This window comes from Pelobates fuscus, chromosome 11, assembly GCF_036172605.1.
Source record: "Pelobates fuscus isolate aPelFus1 chromosome 11, aPelFus1.pri, whole genome shotgun sequence".
Taxonomy (NCBI): Eukaryota; Metazoa; Chordata; class Amphibia; order Anura; family Pelobatidae; genus Pelobates; species Pelobates fuscus.
The window spans coordinates 92531841-92548739 of NC_086327.1; the positions used below are offsets into that span (position 1 = coordinate 92531841).

The window sequence follows — 16899 nt, forward strand, 5'->3', positions numbered from 1 at the left end:
AGTTGCGCACTGTCAACCAGTCACTGCACAATCCCTGCTGTAAAATAATTTGACGTGCAGGAGAAGCATAGCTTGTCTCCACCATAGCATCAGTGGACGTCGGGCTGCAGGATTGTAGGGGGACCAAGAATCTCTACTAATAGGTGAGTAAAGCTTTTAGTAGTTATGCAATATCCAGCTTCACAGACCCCATGCACCAGAACAACTTCAGCCCAATGAAGTGGTTATGGTGCCTACAGTGTTCCTTTAGATATTGATAGTCATGATGGAAAGGGTAACCCTGATAGTTAGATCATAGGAGAAGGTAGGTCATCCTGCAGCTGGGTATCAGTCTCTTCCCCTTAAAAATGTATTCCAGAATGATCTATGTTGCCATTTTAATCAAACCATACTTACTATGTGTGTTTCTGTCTCGTAATGTATCACATTTTAGTTTCTTCTTGACTTCCTTATAAAAAACAATTAGAGACTCTTGCTGCTATTTTTATTGTTATGCGTATCAATCAAAATTGTTGAATAAGTGGCACTTTTTTCACCATCCGTTTTAGAGCTTTAAAAATCTGTTACTCATTCCGTTTACTCTTTCTAAATCTCAGTTATAAGGTTAAAAATTACTGGTGGGTACACAGACTAACTCTGCTCCCAATTACTTATCTGTCCAAAGGTTGCATTTAGTAAACTCTGTATCCTGTTGATCTGTTTCTCAAAGTTTACCAATAGCACTGTGTTTGTTTCATCACCCGAGTGATGAAGACCTCTTACATTAGATTTCTTTTGCAAAGGCTTTTGATTCATGCAAGGTACGTAAACTCTTCTGGAAATGAAATTCCTCATTCTATGTTACTGTGTGCAGGAAGAGAAATGACTCACATAGTAAAACAAAAAGAACACTTGGCTTCGTGTTTGATTAGCACACACATATCATTTTATAAAAGCCAGAACACGAACTGAGGTCGTTTTTGTCGGCTGTTAGTTTGTATCACTGTGTTCCCCTCCTGACGGAAGAGCTGTCACGATGCTCGCGGTTTTGAGATCTGTGCTTATCTTGACAAAACCAATTATAAAACAGAAAAGGTAAGATTTATTGAAAATAAAACATGGTATCACGAGTATTGATAAACACATATAATTTGATTTTGTATCTGTGTAGTATAATTTTAGCAGGGAGTTCTACAATTGTAGGCATTAATAGTTTTATAAGTACTTTCTTATTTTAATTTACAGTTTCTAATGGTTAACGCGAATCTGTCCTAACTTTTGCTTTAAATTATCCTAATCTTGTATTATATGCAACAAGCTAGGAAAAAAAATTCTTCTTCTTGACCACAGAATGGCAGTCCGATTAATCCTTGGATCAAGAAGCTATTACCCTACATTGAAAAATGATATCTATGAATATTCTGTTTTTGCAAGTATGCATCTAGTTTCTGTTTGAACATCTGTATGGACTCTGATAAAATCACTTCTTCAGGCAGAGAATTCCATTCCATGTTCCATTCCTTTTATTAATCTTGTAGCCCGTCTCTGCACCTTCTCCAGTGCTATAATATCCCTCTTTAGAACAGGTGCCCAAAATTGCACAGCATATTCATGATGTGGTCTTACCAGTGATTTATAAAGAGGCAAAATTATATTCTCACCCGAGAATTAATTACCTTTTTCATTCATGACAATACCTTAGTGGCCTTAGCCACTGCTGAGTGACATTGCACATTGTTGCATAGTTTGTTGTCTATAATAATTCCCAAGTCCTTTTCGTGTGCGGTTATCCTTAATTTGCTTCCATTAAGGGTATACGTTGCTTGTGCATTCTTTACGCCAAAGTGCATAACTTTGCATTTTTCAACATTAAATTTCATCTGCCATTTGAGTGCCCAGTCCCCCAATCTATCTAAATCCCTCTGCAGCAAAGTAATATCTTGCTCACATTGTATTACTTTACAGAGGTTTGTGTCATCTGCAAACACTGAAACATGACTTTCAATGCTTTTTTTTTAGATCATTTATAAACATGTTAAATAGAAGGGGTCCCAGAACAGAACCCTGAGGGACACCACTTGCCACCTTGTGTGTTTTTATTTATTTCCCTTATATGTTTTGTTACTAGTTTCAAGTTATTGTTGTGAAATCTTACTACTTATTTCCTTACTGACTTATTTCTGTATGCAAACTTATAGTACATAAGACCTCGTTGGCTTGGCTTTGAGCCGTCTGTCGAGTTGACCAGGGAATCAGTTAACGTAAGTTAAATTGTCCCTACATTTCTACTACATTAACCGGATACATTATTTAATAAAGCATTAACAAGGTATAGAAGAATTAGGTAAACTTTAGAATGCAAATAGGGTAATACATTCACTTTTAACTTTCCTTTCCACCTGATGTTCTTTTTGGATTTCCTTATCACTATTATACCCTATTTGAATCCTGCTTACTGGAGTTGAGACTTACTGGTATTTCCTGAAAGTCAGACTGACTTAGAGTCAAGGTTATTGGTATCTTAATTCATATCCAGCAATGGTATTCTGCACTTATGGGTTCAGGATTGATTTAACCAATGGAGAATTGAGCATGTCCAGGTAATTTAACTTGTACAAATAGATGGACGACATATAGAAAGTGCTGTATGTATGTAACAGTCAAATGCTGCTGGTAGTAAATATTCTACATACTATGGTGTCATATTTTCATGTGCTGCCAATCAATATAATGAAATTATGTGTTTCCAAGGTAACATGGTGGTGATGACAAACCTAAGTATGTTGGTCTTCAATAAACACGATATAGCTCTTACAACTTGTAAGTCAGGGAGTTAGTTTTCCCCTCTTGTAGAGGCTGACTATTCAATCTGGACTCGATGATCAAGTTAGGGCCGCCATCAGGGCATGACAACCATTGCTCTCTGGCAGTCCCGGCCCCCACATCCCCTATATGCACATTTGTAAGCAATTATAGCTACATATACATGTGCACTGCGGGCCCTCGGCTACCTGTACACTGTAGAGGGGGCCCAGCACATTCTGTCTCGCCTTTCCAGCTCCTCCATCTCTAACGCTAGTGAGCCCCGCAGCAGTCAGAGCGATGCCGCGGGTTACCATGGCAATGCTCCACACGGCACACAAGTTAGTGAGCGAAAGCAGCTAGAGTTAAGACAGTGTGCTGGCCCCCCTCTGCAGTGTACTGTGGCTGGTTTCCTCCACCATGCCATCAGACCACCAGGCAATAAATGTAAAAAAAAAAAAGAAGCTAAAAATACTTCCCCCCCCTATTTTAACACCTTAAGGACACATGACATGTGACATGTCATGGTTCCCCTTTATTCAAGAAGTTTGGTCCTTAAGGGGTTAAACACACCACATCCTTACACAAACACACACTCTGCATTCACTACATCCTTACACACACACACACACACACACACACACACACACACAATCCATTCACTACATTCACTACACATACACATACACACACTCCATTCACTACACATACACACACTCCATTCACTACACACACACACAACTACATTCACCACACACACAACTACATTCACCACACACACAACTACATTCACCACACACACAACTACATTCACCACACACACAACTACATTCACCACACATACACACACACACACACACACACACACACACACATTCCATTCACTACACACACACATTCCATTCACTACACGCACACATTCCATTCACTACACACACACATTCCATTCACTACACACACACAACTACATTCACTACACATATGCCTACTCAAACACACACTCTGCAGTGACTATGCTCACACTACATCCACTACTCAAACATACTCTCTGCAGTCCCTAATATCGTGTAGGTCCTCCTCGTGTTGCCATAACAGCTGTGATGCATTGAGGAATACCTATAACCAACCAATAAATCCGCACTCATAAAGACGTCTAATCTGCAAGGTAGATCATAAAGATATATGCAGACCTCATAAGTGAAAGGCAATCCAAAATCTTAAAACACATGTTAATTAATACAGACTCTTTCTCCCTCTGAGGAAAAATGCACTAATACAAAAAAATATATAAAAAGAGAAATTCATGTTCCTGCTTAAAAGAGGGAGTGGGGAGGGAACAAAAATATGAAAAAAATTACAGTAACTCTGGATGCGTTTCTCGCTTGTTGTGACTTTCAAAATGTAACTGAAGAAAGGTGTCTTCTGTAATTCAGCTGGTTTTATTACTAATGCATGGAGGCATGGACTCCACAAGACCTCTGAACGTGTCCTGTGGTATCTGGCACCAATACATTAGCAACAGATCCTTTAATTCCTGCAAGTTGCGAGGTGAAGCCTCCATGGATCGGACTTGTTGTTCCAGCAAATCCCATAGATGCTCAATCCGATTGAGATTGAGACCAGCTGACTCCTGGCACCACAACCATGGTGCTTAGATTGTTCCTTTTAAAAAACTGTACTAGTTAATCAAATTTTATAAACTGCCATTTTGAAAATGTTTAAACATGCTTATGATTCACCAGAGTCCCTTGCATTGTTTTACAAGATCATTAATCACCAAGACCTTTAATGTATCCAAGGGAAATACATACGTTTCCCCATTCGCTATATAGGGTGCCCGTAAACAAAGAGTTAAAGGGACTCTCCAGGCAGAGTAGTTTACTCACCTCGTTCCAGCGCCGAGAGCCTTGTGAAGCCGCGCCCCCTATTTCGTCAAAATGACGAAATAGGCGGGCGCGAGCAGGGAGCAATCAGACGCTTCCATTGTACATGCACATACTTTATAGGGCGGCATTCATGCCACCCTCTGAAGTCCTGAGCTCACTACCGTGCATGCGCGCAGTGTGCGCGGCCGCAAGCTGAGCTGACTGACAGCTCAGCTCACGGTCTTTGCCCGCCCCCTCTCCTCTCTGACAGGCTGGAGAAAGAAGGCGCGCGCACACAGTGTCTTCTCTCTCCTGCACACGTCAGACGTATCTTAATACGTCTGACGTGTACATGGCCTTTTTAGGGCCCTACATGATAGGAAGTCAGGGAGCTATAGATCTCACCTGAACAGATACATTTAAGCTGTAGTTGTTCAGGTGACTATAGTGTCCCTTTAACAAAAAAAAAAAAAAAAAACCTTTGGAGGTGTCCCCTGGACCACTAGTAACTAGGAGGGAGTCATGAATTAAATTATAAACAAGGGTTCCGGCAACTGTAGCAATTTATTTAACATTAATGCAGATGTAATTCCTCTTATAGAAAAAATAAATACACACTTAAGCCAACAGGTGGCAGTGTTGGCAATGTAAAAGACAATAAAAGACCTAATACGGTTTAGGTTTTAAAAAAAAATCTTTAACTATACAAAAACAAATAGATGCTATTTAAAATGATGAAAACTTCAATTCGATCATATGTTTCTGCTGTCAGTTATAAAGTGACCTCTGTCCACTGAATCCTCTTTCCTACCTCTCTCACCCGTTTGTCCATCAAACCACCCTTTAATTCGGCCACCTTCCCCTAATAAATACACATAAGGTTATTCACAAAAGTGTAAACCGTCTTTAAGGCCTTGCGTTGATATTTCCGAATAAACTTTTCAAATTATTTAATATTGTTAGATACATTTTTAAAAATATCTTTACATAATATTAAAATATCAAAAAATTAAATCAATATAAATGCTTTTATTTCCAAGCATCTGGCTTTAAAGTTGTAATTTACATTGAATTCTCATTTTAGTAAATAACTCTGCTTCTCTTGTTTTCAGTTAGCCACCAGTTATCAATCCTTCTTCCATTTAGACATATTCCTCCCATTCAGCCAACAGACATCGTACATATTAAGCCAGAACACCTCCTTTTCCTATTTTCTACATGCTATTCTAAGCAATTGTAAATTATGCTAGCTTTAGTGTACCTGTAATCTTAATTTTATTAATGACAGGAGGCGAGTATTTGCTTAAGTCTCTCTTTACTAGAACTCCACAGCAGCACAGAAAAACAACCAATCAGAAAAAAGTTAGGTACTATAAAACTCCCCTTCCCATGCATCATTTCCTCCTTCAAGCTGCGACAAGACAGAACAAAATACAGAAAATATAATGGGGGAAAAAGCAAAGTCCTAGATATAATGAAAACCACCACATCCACCATCCGAGAAGAGCTGTCGAACCAGATAGTGTTGATGGACTGTAAACTGAAAAAAAAGAAAACAGTCGAACAGGTTGGTTAGCCAATGAAATGTACTTTGAACAAGCATGTAGGTACCCAATGCAATAACCAAAATTTGACCATAACCTGCATAGATCCCAACCCGACTTATGAAAAAGAGACATAAAAACAAGTGACAGGTAGCAGAGACAACAAGCAGAGCTGCATACATACCTGATGGACTCAAACTAATAAAATTAAACAAGGGAGGGATAAGAACGGGTGGGAAATACTCGCCCCCTGTCATTAATAAAATTAAGATTATAGGTACACTAAAGCTAGCATAATCTACAATTTTATAACATGACAGGAGGCTTCGTATTTGCTGTTTTAACGCTCAGTTCACCAATCCAACGCTGTTTGTTTCGCTGCTACCTATTCCAGGAGATATCAGAATAATCCTAATTGGACTTTCCAACTGCGATAAATGATAGTAGCAGTATCGATGAAGATGCCAGCTGACGAAGCATCCCAAACAGGCCCGCACTGGGCATCGGGCACACCGGGCAAATGCCCGGTGGGCCTCGGTGGCCATGGGCCGAGGCCGGCGGGGAGATCACAGGATCTCTCCCCTGCTGGTCTTTGCAGGGCCGGCACTATCCGAGCGCCGGCCCTGCAGTAGTCCATGGCGTACTCCCTCACCGGCCCACATACAGTATACTGCGGCCGCCGGCGGGGAGAGAGGGAGGGAGCCAGGAGAGGACCCGGCGGAGCTCCTACTTACAGCTCCGCCGGGTTCCTATCGTGAGATTCGGAGCATTGCCATGGCAACGCTCCGGGTCTCGCGAGAGTGGACTCTAGCCTCACAGGCTAGAGTTCACGCACCACTGGACCACCAGGGATGGATGCCAGCAGTAGGATTCCCCCCTCCCAGGCATAAGGTAAGCAGGGAGGGGGGAAATAATCACACAGGTCACAGCAGCCTCACTTACTCAGACACCCTGCACCCCTAACACTCAAAGCACACACACACACTGCACCCCTAACACTCAAAGCACACACACTGCACCCCTAACACTCAAAGCACACACACACACTGCACCCCTAACACTCACAGCACACACACACACTGCACCCCTAACACTCACAGCACACACACACACTGCACCCCTAACACTCACAGCACACACACTGCACCCCTAACACTCACAGCACACACACTGCACCCCTAACACTCACAGCACACACACTGCACCCCTAACACTCACAGCACACACACTGCACCCCTAACACTCACAGCACACACACACACTGCACCCCTAACACTCACAGCACACACACACACTGCACCCCTAACACTCACAGCACACGCACACACTGCACCCCTAACACTCACAGCACATGCACACACTGCACCCCTAACACTCACAGCACACACACTGCACCCCTAACACTCACAGCGCACACAAAAACACACACTGCACCCCTAACACTCACAGCACACACACTGCACCCCTAACACTCAAAGCACACACACACACACTGCACCCCTAACACTCACAGCACACACACACACTGCACCCCTAACACTCACAGCACACACACACACTGCACCCCTAACACTCACAGCACACACACACACTGCACCCCTAACACTCACAGCACACGCACACACTGCACCCCTAACACTCACAGCACACACACTGCACCCCAAACACTCACAGCGCACACAAAAACACACACTGCACCCATAACACTCACAGCGCACACAAAAACACACACTGCACCCCTAACACTCACCGCACACGCACACACTGCACCCCTAACACTCACAGCACACGCACACACTGCACCCCTAACACTCACAGCACACGCACACACTGCACCCCTAACACTCACAGCACACGCACACACTGCACCCCTAACACTCACAGCACGCACACACACTGCACCCCTAACACTCAAAGCACACACACTGCACCCCTAACACTCAAAGCACACACACACTGCACCCCTAACACTCACAGCACACACACTGCACCCCTAACACTCACAGCACACACACTGCACCCCTAACACTCACAGCACACACACACTGCACCCCTAACACTCAAAGCACACACACACTGCACCCCTAACACTCAAAGCACACACACACTGCACCCCTAACACTCAAAGCACACACACACTGCACCCCTAACACTCACAGCACACACACTGCATCCCTAACACTCACAGCACACACACTGCATCCCTAACACTCACAGCACACGCACACACTGCACCCCTAACACTCACAGCACACGCACACACTGCACCCCTAACACTCACAGCACACGCACACACTGCACCCCTAACACTCACAGCACACGCACACACTGCACCCCTAACACTCACAGCACACGCACACACACTGCACCCCTGACACTCACAGCACACACACACACACACACTGCACCCCTGACACTCACAGCACACACACACACACACACTGCACCCCTGACACTCACAGCACACACACACACACTGCACCCCTGACACTCACAGCACACACACACACACTGCACCCCTGACACTCACAGCACACACACTGCACCCCTGACACTCACAGCACACACACACACTGCACCCCTGACACTCACAGCACACACACACACTGCACCCCTGACACTCACAGCACACACACACACACTGCACCCCTGACACTCACAGCACACACACACTGCACCCCTGACACTCACAGCACACACACACACTGCACCCCTGACACTCACAGCTTCCTCACACGCACATAGCACCCTGATGCAAACACAGCACCCGCTCACACACAGCACACACACTGCACCCATCACACACCCAGCACCCTTACCCACATAGCACCCTCACGCAAACACAGCACCCATCACACACACACACACACACACACACACACTACACCCCTCACACACACTGCACTCCTCTCGCACACACACTACACCCCTTACACACACCCTCACACACACTGCACAATATGCTTTCCTAGCATTTTTGTCTCCTGGTATCCCAACTATGGAGACACCAGAGACAAATTTCAAGCAAACACAGTGCAAGCATGTTATTAAATTTGCTTGCGCTGTGCATAACAAATACAGGGTCTTTTTCTCATGCCAGAGCTCTTCAGCAGAGCTCTGCGCATGGTCTACCCTGGAAGAGCATTGAACCAACATGCTCACTTTGTAATGGGGCGTGCTTGTCATTGGTGATGACAAAACACACCCTATCTGGCCCTGCCCCCTTTTTAGTGGCCCACTGTAATTAAAAAATGCCTGGGCCGAATTTTCTTCCCAGTCCGGCCCTGATCCCAAATACAGAAAAAAAAACATCCGCTGATAAATCCATTGTACGTGGGATAGCGACCTGTTTCCTAGTAGCCGGTCTATGAGCTGCCAGCTGACCTATTAGCCATTTCCTGTAGTTGTAAAATGTTGAAGGTCATTTGTGGACTTAGGGCCACGAGAAGAAACTGGCCCATGTCTCGACTTTTGATGCGGAAGGTGGCTCCTCTGATCTTGCCAGGGTCATCCGACGATGTGTCCTTGCAGGTAGATCTCCAATTCCAAGAAATTCTCCCAAGTCCACCACCAATTCCGTAATTTAACAGAGTAGGATCTTCCATTCCCTCATGGCCTACCCGGTGAGATGTCTCATCCGAGAATAAGTTTATTATGCCGGCAAGAGTGTGGTCAAACTAGCTGTATCCTAAGTGATTCCAATATTCCAAATGGACTGTGTAATCCTCGGTTGCGGTAGAGAAAGGACTCCAAATGAACGTCCAATTAGGGTCCCAAACTGAACTTGTGTGGTGTAGTGGTGTTCGACTATTCTGGGAATAGTGAAATATTCAAAGGGCTGGGAAACGTAAACCGGAGTTGAGATTTCCATCCAGATATGTCATCGCCTGAGAGCGATAAGATGTACGGATACAATGGTGATTAGGACCGTTATAACAACGAAGAGTCCTCACGTGTTGTAGTGAGAGAGTGAAATAATCTGATTACCCGTAGTACGATCCTGTCAAAACCCGTGTACAGACGTAGCAGGCCAATTAATGGGGCACAGACGTAGCAGGCGATCCCTTACTGGCCACATGTAAGGTGAAAAACCCTATCAAAGAATAGTGAGCTACATGACTTCTGGCTCTGTATGCACCCTGTTACAGAGCCAGACCCCAGCGGGGGAAGAAACCTCGATGTCCGACCACCATGGGTGGAGGAGGGGGCGCGAGCAGGCGCACCCTCCTCTAGCTGGTCGGATACACGCGGTTCTTGGAAGGAGCCGCACAGCGATATCAGCGAATCAGGGGAGGCAGCCAAATGGCTAGTCTCCTGACACCCTGAGTAAAGCGCCCATAGCCCGCAGGGAGGGTTAACCGCGGGGCGCTAGAAAGTGGGGTAGGGGGGAGGGTGAAAAACAAAGGGGGTAAGCTGAAGGGTAACCCCAGTAAACCCCCCCATAAAAGCACCACAAGTAGAGGGGACTTCCCCAAAGAAGCAGGGGGAGCCCAAAGAAAGCAAAAGGGCAGAAATCCCAAACAAAATAACCTGAAAATATAACTAAACATAATATATATATATATATATATATAATCATAAAATAAATAGATATATAATATGAAAATTAAATATAACTTACAAAATGTATATATAAAAAAATAAATATATAATATAAAAAAAATATATAAAAAATATGTAATATGATAACTAGAATAAATATAAATCATAAATAAGTCATACTAAATCCCAAAGCCCCCAACTAATATTAGCAGGAGGCAGTGGTACTCTGACCTGTACTGATGCGGAGCTCAAAGAAAGAGGAAATGGATGCATGTGGAGGGGAGTTTTATAGTACCTAACTTTTTTCTGATTGGTTGTTTTTCTGTGCTGCTGTGGAGTTCTAGTAAAGAGAGACTTAAGCAAATACGAAGCCTCCTGTCATGTTGCAAAATTAAAGAATGCTTTTTATCCTATACAAGTTCCCTTTTTCTCAATATCCTTCGTACCCAGCTAACAAGGCTCTTTCTTTCTCACCATGCAAGCCATGTGTCATGAGTGTCACTTCCCAGGATTTTTAATATTATGATTACGTATCCCTATTTTTAACAAATTGATATTGTTTAATGTGAAAAACAAAATCAATTATAGAAATTCACACCTCTTCCTCCACCTTAGCTCCGTTTTGCACGATGCTGCACTATAAGCCTGCTCCCTTCAGCCATGCCCCCTCATGCCAAACAAAACTCTAAGTGTATGTGTAGGCACAAAACAACCCGTGGTGCAGCTGGTGTAAATGGTGGTCCCACTTACCGGCCAGGGCCCTGTGCCATTGTCATTGCAGAAAAAAACCATGGGGCCCTACCTGGCTGTACTGGCACGGCTGGTAATTCCATGCGTGGTCTCTGTCTCACAAATGTGTAATGGTATCAGCATGCTGCTCGAAAGAGGAGGCAGCAGGTTGTAGGAAGGCTCACCAGGGGGAAGCACACATTGCAGGAGGGGAAGTGTAGTAATTGGTTTGTGTTTTCTCAGTTGAAGAAGTCTTTCTAGTTTTTTTATTATATATATATATATATAATCGTCTTAAATTAAAGGCCCGCCAGGTTAATATACATCTATATTAACCAAAAAAATACTAATACACAATCTGACATTCTTTATAAAAAATATGCATTTATTCTACTTCAAAAGCAAACAATAATCTACTTAACTGATGGTATTTCTTCTTACAGAGAGTGAGATCTTAAGTAATCGTTTTAATATCAGCAAGTCAGGGACACACCAGGAAAGGAGAGTGGAGCGTAACAGAAAGAGAACGTGGTCCTTTGTCCTCAGTTCTTTATAGGCAAAATTACATCATAACTTTTAATGTAGACTCTAGCCAAATAAGGAAACTGCCCATATAAAGACCCTACCCCTAATCTCCCTATACAGTAATCTTCATAAAATTATCATCAATCATCATACTCTTCAATAACGAGACATGCTGCACTTGTTGCACCTCTCTTAAGCCATCCTACTTATTCACATGATCATCTTTAGCAACTTCCCCCTCTCCTTTATCACTTTTCTTTCCTTTTATTTTTTACACCTCTCTCAAACACTCCTCCTTCTCCTCTCTTAATTTCAAGCATGCATCTATTTTTTAGCACTTTTCTTTTTGCTCCTTTTATTTTTACAACTCTCAAACTCTCTTCTTTCTCACTTTACTCTTTCCCACTCTTGGAGGTATGTAGTAAAAATCCTCACTGTGGTGTACATATATAAAACAAGAAATAAGATTATTCCTGTAACACGTGTCAGTATTTGTGGATCTGTGCGTGTGTGTATGTATGTATGTCTGTCTATATACACATGTGTCACTCTGTGCGTGTGTGTGTTCATCCCTTGGAGTGCATCTGTGTGTCTGTCTGTGTGCATATCTGTGTGTGGTAATGTACGTGTGTCTATCTTTGTATTGCACTGTTTGTGTTTTTCTGTGTGGTAGTGTGCATCTGTGTGTGTGTGTGTGTGTAGAAGTTCTAGATTAAATTTAAATTATGCCTTTTCTACAGACTACAGAAGTGCTTAAAGTTTTTAATAAATGTTCTTTACTAATGAGGTAGAGGGTTGTGTCAACCTACCTCATACATCATGTACTCTATCACAAAATCAGAAAGTGTTTGCTATGGGTCTCAAAATTGCTATAACAAACCTTAAGCTTTCAAACGAGTTAGATGTGTAGGTGTTCAGAAGCAAGGCATAAGAACTGGTATTAAATGATGGATTTTAGTCCAGTCATACAATTCTTGTAATTTGTATATGAATGGAAATAGGCAGGAAGCGGTTTGCATCTGTTCTTCTGATAATTTAGCAATTGAGTAACCACGGCAACATCAAAAAGAACCCTATTGGCTCCAAAGGGTTTGTAGGAAGCCGGTAATATCATTTCTGAGACATGTGGTTAGAACACAGTGGTTGCATCATTTGTGACATCATGGTGCTCTCTCAATTGAAAAAATAGTCCTCTTCTTGATTCTCTGTTCCGGCTGTCTGTTGTGTATGTGCATGTCTTGTGATGGGCTGCATGGAGGATATCATTAGCAGGTATTTTCCCCCTGTGAAGTTTTTTTTTACTTTTTGTGTATCAATCAATATGATTTTATATCTATTTAAGCAATAATGTGACAATATGTACTCCTTACAATCTAGTGGATTTCTGCTATTTATTAATGGTGTGTTGCAGCTGCTCCTGTGAAATTATATATATTTTTTGCTTTATATAAATTGTGTGTGTGTGTGTGTGTGTGTGTGTGTGTGTATATATATATATATTATAGCATTGTGTTGCATGCCATTGTGGAATTATTTTAGTATTCATGTTTTGTATCGAGAACTTTTCTTACTATGTGTGTGATCCCTAAACTGTGCGAACCTCGTATTATGGCATGTTAGTGAGAATAATGTTATTGTCTCTCTGCCAAACTGTTGAAGTTGTTTAGTGATAAAATGTAAAGGTGTTGTTATTATATATTCCTCTTCTGCAACTGTCTCTAGGCTAATACTATCCTTACCTTTTTGTGTCATTTTACCCCACTCCTTTTAGCATGTAAGCTCATTGAGCAGGGCCCTCAACCCCTCTGTTCCTGTGTGTCCAACTTGTCTGGTTACAACTACATGTCTGTTCGTCCACCCATTGTAAAGCGCTGCGGAATTTGATGCCGCTATATAAATATCATAATAATATATGTATGTGGGTGGATAACATGTACATAATTTGAACAGCACTGATTCATAAACGTAAAAGCAAGTCATCTTCTTGTTTCCCTTTAAGTATACCGACAAAAATAGACCTCAGTAGAATTGTATGGGGGGGAGAGATTCGATAAGACATTCGATTCGATAAGAGGAGCAGGCCTTATGGCATGGTTAAATAAATACTATAGTGTTAAGAATACAAACCTCTATTCCTAACGCTATAGTGTCCCTTTCGCTTTTAATATTTAGGGCCCACCTTGTTTAACAAACTAAAAATGAGAAAAATAAGCTTTTAACTTGCCTTTTTTTCAGCGCCTAGACTCCTTTGATATTCCGGCCAGCTTCGTCATCATGGAGGCATACTTCGATGATGAATGTCCAATCCAAAGTGAGTGCCGCATGTGCATCCAATCAAATGCTTCTGAAAGGAAAGCATTGAATTCAATGCTTTACTATGAGCAACATTTGGTCACATTACCGAGTTTTACCCGGTTGTTGCTGCGGAAGTTCCTCCAGTGGCTGTTGGAAAGACAGACATAAAAGGTGTGTTTGACCTTGCTATGTAAACATCGCAGTTTCTAAAAACAAACTGCAGTGTGTTACATTACAGGGTTAAATGCACACTATAGTTACCCAGTCCACTTCTTCACAATTAACTGGTCTGTATACAGTAATTCTGTCATTTGCAACCCTGCAATGTAAAGCATCGCTGTGACGAAAGCACCTTCGTCACTAGGATTTGGAGAGGCCTACTTGCCAGCCTCTTGCCCTGTGACTATGGCCCCTGGAGAGTATGGCCCTTTACGAACACTATTTTGGGCATTTTGGGACTTGGCACAATGCCCCTTTAAACTTTCGAAGTGGTCAAAGGGGAACTTCGAACCACCGAACAGCCGGACCCCACACAAGTGGAATGTGCAGCTCCTTTACCTCCCAGGTTGGGAGTTAACTGCAGCCAAATTGAAGAACTGCTGGGTGGCCGCCATTTGTATAGTCGAACCTGTGGCGGCAGCCATCTTGGTAAGTCGAACGCGTTCAGTCATCAAGTTCATGGGACTCAAGTCGGACACACAAAGGCACGAACACCGTTGAACTTTACCTTCCATGGAACTTCGATGGGAGTCGAACGGTGTTCGACAATACGAACGACACTTTAACTTTGACTAGGTGCACGAACGGTTCCCGTTCGGCTGTTTGAACTGAACTTAGACATTAAAAATAGACCGACCCTGATAGCTAAAAGCCATGGAACTAATTATGGACAGATTTCTGCTGAACGGTCTGTGAAAACTCTTTAACTCCATGGCGATTCGACTATGTGCATGGGATCTGAGCACTGTTAGGATATATTGAGCGCTCAGATCCAAGCTATCTGGGGATATGTCAAATGTGGGGGTTCAGTTATGTGAAGTGTGAGTTATGTAGTTTAATGTGTTTTGTTGCAGTTGTAACTTAGATATTTTCTGTACCTGGAGATAATTAAGTTTACTACGGCCACTTAAGCCAATTTTCTCCAGGATAGAGAGGAGGGAGTTTACTGTTTCTGGGCGAGTGTTTCACATTGTGCTATATTTTGATTGGCTACTGTAATTGTATCCCTTGCTGGAGGACCTGTATAAAAGGCCAAGCTGTGGCCACCATTAAACAGATTATCTTGTACCTTCATGAAGTTTCAACTCATGTTCGGGGGATTGAAGAACTACACACTGGGGATTGCTATAATCACTATACTCCCCAGGGTATAATCACAAAGCACTGGTAAGCTAAACTCAAGAGGTAGCAATTGCCCAGAGCACCTGCCTTTTTATTTATTTTTTCTCAAATAGTTTTATTGAAGGAGCAGTGGTCATGTGAATGTTACAGCAGCTATAGGCATGTGAAGTGACAAAGCAGATAATATGTAATGTATATTAAGAACAGCCATGTTCTTAATATAAAGGCATGGAGAGTAAACAAGGGAACCTTTGCAGAGGTCCTAGGTGACCGTAAAGGTTAGTGAGAATGCGTATAAAATTCAGGTGAAGCCAAAAGTGAACCAAAGATGTGCGATAAATGTTGTAAAAATTAAACATTAACAAGAAACAGTCGGTTGAACAGATATTTTTCCAGCACCTTTTCTCTTGTTCCATTCTTGCAGTGGCATCTGTAGGTTGGGTGGGCAATGGGAAGTGCTGAAACATTTTGCAAAAGTACAGTGAGAAAAAAGTAGGAGAGACGATTCTACTTCCTTTCTCCATTCTCATCCCCTCCCCATCCTCAAATATACTTAGTAGGGATGGGGAACCTGGTGCCAAATTGCACGTATCCATGAGGAACAAGAAACGCTAGCTCCTAGTCTGTAATTCATGTCTGGCTCACCCTTGAAGACCGCCACTGCATCCAGTGGAACCACTATATAACGCTGTAGAGTGCCTCCTGCCGCGGCAATGAGTTCCTCTATTGACCTAATGTCCTCTACTCTGGCAATCCAATCCCTGATCTTGGGTACTGAACTCTGCCTCCAGAATCCTGATATGAGGCTGCTGGCGGCATTAACCAAGAACGGAAAAAAACAATTATCTGTAAGATCTAGTCGATAGCTTAGCAAGATGTAGCAAATCTAATTCAAGTGTAATAGAGATGGGGTCGTCTGTTAGGGTAACAAGAATGGAATGTACCTTATGCCAGAAAGGCGTATCTGGGAGCAGTCCCACCATATGTGAAACAATGTGCCACGCTCTCTCCCACAGCACCAGCATTCAGGCTCCTGGTCATGCTTATATCTAACCAACCTGTCTGGGGTCACTGTGAGAGAAGTTTGAAAACTGAATCTTGAAACCTAGTGCTAATGGGTGACTTGTGTGTTAGTGTAAATATATCATGCCTTTCCTCCAAGGAAGATGAGCATTGTCCTGTTCCCACAGATATTAATACTAAGAGTCTGATCAGTGTCTGTTGCATATATTGTCACTGATGTTAAAGCTAAAGGATTGGCTACTGAGCTTATTTTC

At 42.7% G+C, this 16899-nt stretch overlaps 2 protein-coding genes across 6 annotated transcripts in view; both read left to right on the plus strand.

Annotated features, from left to right (window-relative positions):
* The window catches only part of GPR153 (G protein-coupled receptor 153), a 506259-nt gene that overhangs the window by 129089 nt on the left and 360271 nt on the right, over positions 1-16899 (plus strand). The gene's annotated exons all lie outside the window — the stretch shown is intronic.
* Positions 1-16899, plus strand: part of ACOT7 (acyl-CoA thioesterase 7) — a 209738-nt gene that overhangs the window by 7544 nt on the left and 185295 nt on the right. For 2 of the 5 annotated variants that reach the window (XR_010086050.1, XM_063436454.1), the window contains exon 1: positions 828-1074. The exons of 1 other annotated variant lie outside the window; for it this stretch is intronic. Coding sequence is in view for 3 of the 4 variants with exons in the window: in XM_063436454.1 (XP_063292524.1) it covers positions 1016-1074 (59 nt within the window). In the remaining variant the exon portion in view is untranslated. Of the gene's footprint in view, positions 1-720; positions 801-827; positions 1075-13188; positions 13259-16899 lie in introns of those variants that run through there. 2 more of the 5 variants (XM_063436455.1, XM_063436457.1) reach the window with 2 other exon arrangements.